Source organism: Citrus sinensis, chromosome 6 (genome assembly GCF_022201045.2).
Source record: "Citrus sinensis cultivar Valencia sweet orange chromosome 6, DVS_A1.0, whole genome shotgun sequence".
Classification (NCBI taxonomy): Eukaryota; Viridiplantae; Streptophyta; class Magnoliopsida; order Sapindales; family Rutaceae; genus Citrus; species Citrus sinensis.
In genome coordinates this window covers 25872884-25884238 of record NC_068561.1, presented here as the reverse complement: position 1 = coordinate 25884238, position 11355 = coordinate 25872884, and the positions used below count along the sequence as shown (strand labels likewise).

General features: G+C 35.7%; 3 protein-coding genes across 3 annotated transcripts; all 3 read right to left on the bottom strand.

The window, feature by feature from the left end:
• Positions 1 to 1129: 1129 nt before the first annotated feature.
• On the bottom strand, positions 1130 to 2717 carry LOC102624140 (lamin-like protein). Its single transcript, XM_006482657.4, has 2 exons — positions 2397 to 2717; positions 1130 to 1574 (listed from the first exon to the last, which is right to left on the bottom strand). The coding sequence occupies exons 1-2, from the start codon at positions 2605 to 2607 to the stop codon at positions 1252 to 1254; spliced, it is 534 nt and encodes a 177-aa protein (XP_006482720.1). The 5' UTR covers positions 2608 to 2717; the 3' UTR covers positions 1130 to 1251.
• A 791-nt stretch (positions 2718 to 3508) lies between these two features.
• On the bottom strand, positions 3509 to 5494 carry LOC102623851 (lamin-like protein). Its single transcript, XM_006482656.4, has 2 exons — positions 5219 to 5494; positions 3509 to 4125 (listed from the first exon to the last, which is right to left on the bottom strand). Exons 1-2 carry the CDS (start codon positions 5391 to 5393, stop codon positions 3785 to 3787), a joined length of 516 nt encoding a protein of 171 aa, XP_006482719.1. The 5' UTR covers positions 5394 to 5494; the 3' UTR covers positions 3509 to 3784.
• A 1804-nt stretch (positions 5495 to 7298) lies between these two features.
• Positions 7299 to 11355, bottom strand: LOC102623566 (chorismate mutase 1, chloroplastic). Its single transcript, XM_006482655.4, has 7 exons — positions 10755 to 11355; positions 9496 to 9721; positions 9256 to 9342; positions 8775 to 8918; positions 8218 to 8310; positions 7849 to 8086; positions 7299 to 7624 (listed from the first exon to the last, which is right to left on the bottom strand). The coding sequence occupies exons 1-6, from the start codon at positions 10946 to 10948 to the stop codon at positions 7853 to 7855; spliced, it is 978 nt and encodes a 325-aa protein (XP_006482718.1). The 5' UTR covers positions 10949 to 11355; the 3' UTR covers positions 7299 to 7624; positions 7849 to 7852.

Here is an 11355-nt window from a genome sequence, read left to right as displayed (position 1 = left end):
AGGCCCAATGGGCTAAAATTTTAAAAATTCAAAATAAGCCCAATAGGTCCAGAATCGAAAAAACCAAACCGAACCGATTTGAAAAGAACCGTTTGAGTTTAGTTCTTATTCGGTTCTTTTTATAAAATAACCGATTTAAATCGGTTCTGCTTAATTTCGAACCGAACCGAACCGAACCGTGCCCACCCCTAGTATTTACTCTTTTATGAGTAATAAAATTATATTTAATCATATTAATCTTTTTTCTCTCTAGTATTATCGCAAGCATTCTTGTTTGATTAGTTTGAAAAGTTCATTAAACTTACTTAGTAACTTTTGTGCTAAAAATTGTATAAGTGTCGCACGAGGAGTTGTGCATTATACTTATCGCGTGACACGAAGCTGGCTATAATAGAAGCTGCAGTATATTTTTTTTGTCTCCCTTAATTGCGTAATAAATACATTTAGCATTATAAAGGATCAAAGATAAATTTTCTTAACCAAAGTTGGTTGGTGTGAGTGATTCGGCACTCTCACTTCTTAAGAGAGGTCAGAGGTTCAAGTCCCGCTCTCGTATAGAGTCACCATTTTGGCCAGCACTTTACCCCTTACGGACCGATCCGGTGTGAGCGGAGATTAGCCTGAATTGTGATACATATTTAAAGATACCTCCTACAGTTGGAGTCCACTCAGGATCACCTCGTGTTTCAGACAAAAAAATAATAATAAATTTTCTTAATAAGGCAAGGGAATCCTTTTGTCTCATCGGGGATGGGGACAAGACGTTGATGATTCACCTCATTCTTATTCAATTTGATTTAATTCCAAATTTCCTTTTCTTATTACGGACCGATCCGGTGTGAGCGGAGATTAGCCTGAATTGTGATACATATTTAAAGATACCTCCTACAGTTGGAGTCCACTCAGGATCACCTCGTGTTTCAGACAAAAAAATAATAATAAATTTTCTTAATAAGGCAAGGGAATCCTTTTGTCTCATCGGGGATGGGGACAAGATGTTGATGATTCACCTCATTCTTATTCAATTTGATTTAATTCCAAATTTCCTTTTCTTATTCATTAAACAGAAGAACTTTTTATTTATTATTATTTTTTAAAAAAGGAACTCATATGCACGTAGAAAAGCCAATTTCGACAATTCCTAATTTTTTTGCCAAATCAATATTGTCTATGCATATCATAATACATTTTAATGTTCCACTACAGAAAAGTAGCCACCCAAGCTAGATACATATAATACTGTATACATACTTAAAGCACGCTCCATGTCAAAGAAATTGAAGCTGCGACCATTACTAGAGCGATAATCCAGCTGCCGGTACTCGACGGAGAGCCGTTTCTCGCCTGAACCGGAGCCGGGGTCGGCGCGGTTTCTTGAACAAAAATGGCAGCTTTGAGACCACCCCAACAGAAGCCTCGACCACTGAGGAAGTAGTAAGGCCTTGGCTCAGTGAGCTGAAACACATCTCTCCCGCCTTTTGTTATATTCTTGATGAATCCTTGATCATTGCAGCTCTCATAACTTGTTTTGTTCACCTCCAACACATTGTACATGTTCTTGTCAAAGTTGAAAACTTGTAAAAACAAAAAATAATAATAAATAAATAAATAAATATCTAAGTGCACAAATTAGGATGAAACTTCATCATTTGTACGTGACTCTGAATTTATTATGTGCATATAATCAATTATTTTAATTACATTTTGTATCTTACCACCGAAGAGATAAAATTAATTAAAATCAGTTTCTTCTTGATCTGATATCTTAAATTCATGTTTGGTTAAAAGAAATAAGAGAAAAGAAAAGGGCCAAAAAGAGAGAGAGAGAGAATTAAAAAAAAAGATTTAATATCAATTTCATTATTTGACTTGACAAAAAATTTATTTATTCATATATCCCCTTCTTTTATTTCTTAAAACTAAAACATATATGCCATAAAGTTTTTTCATGACTTAAAAGATTACTAGAAAAAAAAAATCATAATTTTCTTAAAATTGGGCACGCATGCATACAATCAAAATTTCCTATGAGTTACAGCAATAGTTAAGGGGAAAATTTTTTTGCATTAAGTAAAAAGAATACGTAGATAAGAATGAATTAAGATGGCTTTTCACGATGTCACAATTGCCCAAATTAAAACTGCAATTTACAGCTAAGATTGTATAGAGAAACAAATAATTACTAAAAATAAGAAAGATTTGCTGGCAGAGTTATAAAAAAAAAAGAAAAAAGAATCATAGATCATTATGATTGTTAAAGAAATTCAATTTTCCAATTTTCTTTCAGTACGTAAAGCACAAACTTGATTGATTGTCAAAAGCCTATGATTATGAAGAAAAGAAACAGAAAGAGAGAGAGAGAGAGAGAGAGAGAGAGAGAGAGAGAGAGAGAATACTAAGCCAATCGTTGACGTAAAAAGATTCATGGCTAGACCATTCAGTGAAGTTAACACTGGGAGTCCATCCCAATTTTCCTCCCACTCGATGCAAAGTGCCGGTGCCCGAAACACACCGCATCATCATGCTAATCATCATCATCTTTGTGATCAAACCCCTAATTTTGCTGCACATAACCTCCATTGGTTTCACTTTCAGTACCGACCTCATCTCACCCTTTAATTCCCTCTATCTTGACTATTGAGCTACCTCTGGTGGTTGTGAAAATATTAAAAGGGTTTTAGCTTAAATTAGCCAACCCCCCCCAAAAAAAAAAAGACTGTAAGATTTATTACTTAGAGTAACGACAATGGAGTTGTTTCTTCATGCCATGTATAGCATGAAAATTATGATCTATGAGTTGGCGAAAGGATACCACGCCTAATTTAGCAGTAACGTTCAATTTTGTTGTACCAATCAAACCCCCCCACCTTTTTTGGATTTTTGTTTTTTCTTTTCTTTTCTTTTTTATCACATGATTACCGAGCATGTGTTGATAAATATAATAAGAGGTTTGAGAGTACTTTTGTCGTCCCGCTCAATACAACGAAATTATTTAACATAAATATCACCTAATATAAATTATGCCGTTCAATATACCAAAATCAATCCGAGGCAGTCAATGATGACATTTGCAGATTTTATCATATGATTTGTTGAAAGATTATACAATAAGAGATATTATAAGCTTATAATTATCTTTTTGATACTTATAAGCTTCATTTATTTTAGCATCAACAAACCTACAATACTTACCATCTTTACGAGATAAAGCTTCCCTTAGCAAATTAATAAAATTATTAACCATACTAAAAACTTTTGGGTGCTCCTGGAGCATAGGATATATTGCTCTTTTTTCATTCTCTCCTTATCATGTATGCTTCATATGCGCGTGCATGCACACATGAAAAATAGCAAATAGATAAAAAGAACCATGAAACATTGCTCCAATAGTAGATGATTATGATGAACAGGCACAGCGGTCCTTATATAATTAATTAATGGCCCATTTTATTAAGAAAAGGTGGCGTGGCATACAGCATGTTACATTCCACTAAGAAATTCAAAAGCATTTCCCCAAATCATGCATTCAATTTCTCCGATAAATAAAAGAAAATCTTCGTCTCTTTGTCAACAAATCCAACAACCACAACACTACATTTCAAATTCGAACACCAAACACTACCTTCACTAATTCACGACCCAACACAAAATAGTTTGCCCCAGTGAGAAAATTTTCCCCCCGAAAAAATAGGTGGAAGAGGACTCAATTCCTTTCACAAATTGATTTAAGGAATGTCTAAGGAGATTCTGATTATCCTTATAAATAATTATAAGCTTCACATTGTTACCAGAACCGGACGAATGCATCCCAGACAGCACCAATGGCAAAAACTGCTGGCAAAACAAGCTGGCCTCTGTAGAGAGTACTTGGTGTGCCGCTCTTTTCTTTAATAGGGGAAGCCGAGGGAGGAGGAGGCGGGTTCTCAACACGGACAGCTAACTTCATGCCACCATAGCAGAAGCCCTTTCCGCTGATGAAGTAGTAATGCCGGGTCACATTCAGAGGAACCACATCTCTTCCTGCTCCTGTGGTCCAGTTGTGAAGGGGATGATCAGAGTTGCATGATTCGTAGTCTGTTTTGTTCACCTCTAGCACGTTCATCTGGTTCCTGTCATACACAAAGACTGGGGAAAAACGGAGTAACCAAGTGGCAATATATATTATGCAAAGTGAATTCTTAAAATTGGTGGAAACAGAATGATCAATTGATGAATTAGCACAAAGTGAATGCTGTACAAGAGTTCACATAATAAGTCAATGATACTCATGTTTTATAGTATCGATTAATTCAGCTGAAAAAAAAAAAAACAAGCATGTTACCCAATTTAAAAAAGACACCGAATGCATGAACAATAAAGTTGCCAGTTTGGGGAAAGGATGAGTAACTAAATTGTTTTGGTTCATGAAACAAATACCAAAAGAGAAAACAAAGCCCTCTTCAAAGAACAGAAACAGAAATTCAAAACCACCTTTTCAACTAACAGAAACCGACAACCCAAGAAAGGTGAGTAAGAAGAGAGATTGAGAGAATTCATCTCCACAGCGAAAAGAACTGAGAGCATCAAGCAAAATCTCCCGATCTTGGTAAACCATAATTGCAGAGAAAACAAATGAAAGGAGAAATCAAAACCGAACAAGCACTCACAACAGCTTCTTACATATCTACTTTTCCCACTTTCTCAAGTTTTCCATTAGCGCTCAATGTCTCGATGGAAGAAGTAGTCTCAATATTTACAATCCACGACCAAGTTGTTATTTTTAACACAAACATAGCTACCCTACTGACAAAATCATAGGAAATCAACCGTTTTCTTCTTCAATGCCAACAAACTAAAACTGCTAAAGGCCACAAACTTGAACTTAACAAAAGATTAAAACGAGCAAACACAGAACAAACAAGAAACACAAAATTTCAAGAGTATCAACTCACTTCAAGCATTAGTAGATCTAACAAATTTAGCTTCAAAAGCAAACAGACGAAAAAAGAGGACTAAAATTAAACAATATGAGCTTTGCCATCGCCACTCACTCACACAAATCACTACGACATAATAAACAGCAGCTAAAGGAGCCCCAAATCTTAAACAACATACAAAAGAACCGATCCAAAGCCGAATTCCATGCAGAAAAAAAAAAAACCCAATAAGCTCGAAGTCACCGGCAACTCAAAGCAAGTAAAGAACAGATCTTAAGACAAGCAAAGAGAGAAGAACTTACAAAGCCAGTCGCCATTGTAAAAGTGCTTATCTTTTGCCCATATGGTATAGTTCACGTTATTGGTCCAACCTTGGTTGGCTCCCACAATCCATCTAGTTGCATCCACCTCCGGCACCAGAATCGTCATGGCAACCAGCAGCACGGCCGCCGCCGCCACCGTCATTCCTGCCCTCATTCTGTCTCTCACTCCCGCACTCTCAGCCTTCAAAAAAGAGTTTCAAAGCGGTTTTCTATTCGTTGGGTTCTTATGTTGTCGCTTTTAGTATGGTCCAATCGAGAAAAGTTATTACTTTTTTGTTATTTTTGTAGGAGTCTCTAGAGATCTGTATGTATGATGCACGTACGAGATACAACTAACATGGGTAAATAATTCTGGTTAAAATAATGTTTATTTTACCCAGATCCGATTGCCTTGTTAAATTAAAGGAAACAGAATATCATGCGGTCAATCCTATGATCTCCGCGATCTAAGATTAAGATTCTTTGATTTAATCATCATAAATTTTGAATAATTAGTTGATTTAATTAGCCATATAAGTGTCATTTGTTCAAAATTTTCATATTATTTCCAAATTGAAATACAAAGCTATCTCTTATTTCTCTGTTTACCTTAATGCCTACTAAACTCTCTTTGTTTTAATTTAAAAAATGATCCTTTAAACCGCTTCGTGATTGTTTTTCGGCTATAGGATATATAAAACACTATGAAGTGTAAACTAATGCTCTTACCTTCGTCTAATTAAAATTTTGATGCCTATTTTAAAAATAATAAAAAAAGAGAGAGAGAGAGAAAGTCGGCCACGACAGCTTATTTCTGAAAGGGAAATGGTGGAAGCTAGCTATCTATTAGAAAAAAATTTTAAGCATCAAGGTGCATTTTTTTAATTTGTATATTAAGTAAAGTTGTATCCCTGTAAATGTGTTAGTAATATTAGTAGCAGCAAGAATAAAACTAAAACTATATTTAAAAGACAAAAATTTGAGTTGTTGTACCGCAACAAAAATTAATTTTCGAGATCCTTAATTAGGAATTGTAGATAAAAAAAAAGAAATAAATAAGTAAGTAAAGTAAAGCTGACAGCGACTGCACGTTTCAAGTCTTAGACGACAGTTGGGACAAAAGCCCTCAATGCTTCACGTTCCTGGGCTTTGGTCACCGTGTCTCCCTGTCGTCCTTTTTCACTTCGCATTGATGGTGATGGATGATGGTTCTCTTTAACTGTTGCTTTGTTTTCAGTTTAACAACTTACCGGTCTTACTTACAGTCGCAGTTTTGTTTTGTTTTTTTTTTTTTTTTTTTTTGAGCTAACGTATGACTGGAGGACTGGACAACCTTCATTCAGTTGAATAAAATATAAAACACACCGTTGAGAAGAAAAAAATTATAAAGTTAATACTAATTAATATATATCAAAGTTTTACCCTTATTTTGAACTTGTCACATATTTCTACCTATTTATTACGACTTGAAATCTACTATGATTTTAGATATATACTTATAATACAATCCATCTATCTCGTAAACATTAATTAAATAACTTGCCCCCACAAATAATTTGAGTTGAGTGAAATCTGGTTCTTATACAAAATTTTGGGATAAGAGCCCTATATGGCCTTCAATTGAAAACACGTTTACGGCTACCTTGCGCTTGGTGCAGCCATGCAAATTTTGTCATTTCTGAAAAAAATAATAATAATAATATGAACATGATGTGCGTAGCGTAGCTTTTGTTTGAATCCTCATATCATTTATGCATTTCTTCCGGTTTATTCTAGTTTTGTCTACCTTTGAATGCATAACAGTTGGATGAAAATAACAGCTTCCATCAAATCTTGAACGTCTGTTTGAACAATTAAACTTTTGGGGACCATATTTACTCTATTTTTTTAGAGAGGCACGTGAATGCCAGGAAGGTAATATCTCGTATGAGGAAGACAATTCATTTTTTATTTCTATTTTAAATTTTTCAATGGGTGTTGGGTACGGTTAGGTAACTTAAGGTTCGACTGGATTTCATGAATTAACTGGGGCAAGCCTTGGGAAACACCAAAAAAAAAAAAAAAAAAAAAAAAAAAGACCTGAAATCAAATAGTGTTTTTCATGTGAAAAAAAAAAAAGCCCAAACATCATGATGAATTGACAGCAAGAATAAATTACTAACGTATAAATTTAACATGTATGATTATTGGAATAATTTTATACGATTTTGCCTGCTGAAGATATTGGTAAGATCCACGGCTTGCCTCTGCATCCTTGGAACCTTGTAAGGACCGAAATGGCCAAATTCATCATGATAAATCATAACTATGGTACACACAAATCATCAACTGAAGCACCGTGTAAGCACCGTGTTAGCTCTCGTATAAGGCTCTCTCCTTTCACCTCTGTAACATGCAGTCTCAGATCTAGCGACCAAGAAATATAGAGCATCAATTTCATGAAATCTCAAGATCATCTAGTTATGGGATAACTGCTACTTTCACAATTATAAAAACGCCCGTGAGGGGCGGCCTGTCACAAGCTTATTTAATTACAAACTTCAGCAGCAGAAAAACCAAAATCCAAATTGGAGTTTCAGATAAAATTTGTTAACGTATGTTAACATAAAAGGGTGAGCGAGATTCTATACCTATTCAATCCAACCTTCTCAATAAGTAAGCGACTTGGACTTCCTTTGTTAATGGCATGATCCAGTCCCCATACAGATCTGCCACCAAGCTTGGGTTTATTTTGTAAACGGGATCAGCTCCGTTTCCATCATGGGGTGTAACTTCTTGGCCATAAGCTCTGGCTTTCATCAATACTCTTTGTTTGACCGCCTCCTCTACTGTTGGGTATGTCAGAATTTCCATCAACTTATTGCTGTCCTGGAAAAATTCACCGAGAAAATCATTTAGCCAATGAAATCCAAGTTTGAGGAGTGACGAAGAATTTTACAGGGACCATGAAGCAGAAGTGTGTTTGGAATGAACTGAAGAAAGGATTACTATAATTATACCTGTGCCTCAATGGCAGCTTTATATGCATCTGGATCTGCTAGAAATTTTGCTTCTGCTACAAATTTACCATAATGTATTCTATTGGACAAAGTCTGCGATCACAAGAAGATGTGAAGTGCTCAGCATTCATTAGAAGTGAATTGGCCAAGATATAATCACTCCTTCAAAATGAAACTAATCAGATTGATGCAGTGATCTCACAGGATATTTCATCCTGGCACCACAGGTATATTATAGTACTTTGGTCGACAGGTATAGATAGGGAGTACGTATGTGACATATGTCACACTTAAGCCTGATGCAGGAGGCAATATCATAAACAGGCAACAGAAATCCTAAGAGAGATCGATGAGCCACAATGCAGTTTATGTTCAACACAATACACAATGGTGACATACAGACACTTGGAATATGCAGTTGAGAAAGCTCAGTTCAGGAAACTTTAATTTTGATGAAAAATATCAGTTCCTTGTCAGTGCTATCCAAATGCCTCCATTTGGTAATCTGACTGTATGAAATCTTCTATGAATATAAATAGATTAGTTGAGAAACATACCTGCAAGCACATTGTATCGCAGACAGCAGCTGATCCACAATTGCCATCATCTCCTTCCTCTACTAATCTTGGGATGAGATCTCTGAAATACATGTTCCAAACTTTAATATTTATATTGATTGAATCAGCTATGGGATGGAGTACCTGACGATTGTTTATAAAAAAAAGGTTTAAATCAGAAGCAGAACCAAGAAAAAAATATGACCAAAACAATTGATAAATAAGGGTAAAGATAAACTACTCTTTAATCAAATTCGTAAACTACTCTTTAATCAAATTCATGTTGAGGCAATGCTTACATGCTGTGAATTTAAATTGAAAAAGCTAACTGGAATTTCAGAGTCATAGCAAAAAAATTACTGCACAAACATGTCAGGGAATTGATCTCTGAGGTTGATCTCCAAACAAGGATCTAGGAGGACTAAAACTATCAGGGGATAGAAACAAAAAAATTACTTTACAATGCATTCTACAAATTTACCTGTGGGTACTGCATAGGTGGCAACACTGGGTCAGGCAGTTGATCAGGAAAGAATGGATGCTCATCCGGGCTTTGGTATCGGCCCAACTAATATGAAAATAAATTTGGTTAGAACTCAAATGAAATAAATCTCTTTTTCCTTTCTCCATTTGCAGCATAAATCATTAATATTAAACAGGTTTATCAACTTAACAACAAGGGTAGGATAAAAAAAAGGGAAAAAAGAAAACTGTTAAATACCTTGGAGTGAAGTTTTTCAGTTTCTTTAAGTATGTACTCCACCAATGAGCAACGTTGTCCGTCTATGGTGAAAGCATCAGGATCATATGTATCTGCATTAATACAATATTGAGCTCTCTCTAAAAGGCTAAATATTATGCTATCCTCTTGTCGAATTAATGATTTTCTTATGCCCTCCAGTTTCATGTTTTCACTTTCATCGACCCTTCCCTTTCTTTTTGATGACCTACACAGACAAAAAGCCTCGATTACATACTCCGCTTACTGTGACTCGAAAGCTAAAATGCCCAAAGTCTTACAAGGGAAAGCCAAAACGTTATGAGGTAAATTCGATAATAGACAAAAACACCTATAATGTGTTCATATGAGCATATGGCAGAGTGAGAGCAGCAAGCCATTACTACATAGCAAGAGTTTCAGAGAGTAACTGAAATAGATGTCATAAGTTTGCAGTGAAATTTGCACTGAACAATGTCAATGAACTATTAGTGTCCGGAAGATTATGGTGTTACAATTCACCCGATAAAGTCACGTACACATGATGAAACTTGTTCAAACAATGGAATTCACTATAATGGGCAGTTCATTTACGCCCATTAAGAGTACGCAGCTTGATGTTGGAATGCTTTTGCTACAAATAATCATGCTTGTTAATGAGAAAGACAAATGTTAAACTTTTATTTGAAATGGGAAATTCTGTACATCCGAGGCAAAATATATGACTTTGGATTACATAGACAAACAGACAGATACATTTGAGGTGGAGTCAAAACAGATCCAAGAATCAAGCAAGCTCCCTCCCAACCAACCAATGAAAAATTAGGTACATAAAAAATCAGGGACACATCCACCTCGCCCATATCGAGTCAACAATATCCTTAACAATACAATGTTGGAAACACAGAATTATGACAACAAAAACCCAAAAAAAAAAATTCCAATAACTTGTAAAGGTCATGGCTTTAGGAAAACTGCCAACCTAGAACCAGACATCACAATTCCAAGAATCACAGAATAACACACCCTCAAATCTTAAAAAATGTCGATAAAAATTTATTGGAAAAAAAAATGAATAAATGCACTAAGAACTCTAGCCACATTGTAAAGGTCATGGGACGTTACCAAGTACTTCGAGAATCAATAACCAACACATCCTAAAAGGTCCAAAAGATATCAACAAAAATAACAGATACTCATTATTCAAAATCGAGTGAAAACTGCATTAATAAACAAATTTAAAAGAAAAATTTGAACATTACCCAATAAGAGCGGTTGCAGCCATGGCATTAACGGGTTGAACACGTTTCACTGGCAAACTCCAAAACAAAACTGTGGAGGCAGAGCTCTGTCTGGTTCTGAGAGTAAAAGGGCAACTAGGTCTCCAAAACTTGGATGCATTAAGACCTGGAATTGTAGGAGAAGAGGCTGAGGCTCTCAACAGCTTGGTCTCCATTGAAAAGAAAGCGTTTTACAAAGAATAGAGAGAATGAAATGCAAATGGGGGCTTCAAAAACTAAAAAAGGTTGATTGGCGAGGGGTAGGTGAAGAAGCTCAAGAGTTGGTGGTAACACGAGTGGGAACGGACACCGCAACTTGGCTTGCTTACCTTTGCCCTATTAATTTAATCTATAATTGTTGCTTAGAAAAAACGAAGCTTCCATTTTGTTATTTTTATTAGATGCGATGTGAAAGAGAGAGAGAGATGCGGTCGCTCTAGACTCCTCTGCGTCTAGTCTACCAACGGAGGACGACATCGCATCGCAGTTATGACCTACCATTATCTATCGATTCGTCGTCACTCGTCATGTCATGTGGAGTTACAATTTTGACACGTCTCCAATGGTCGATGGGGTTCTTGCT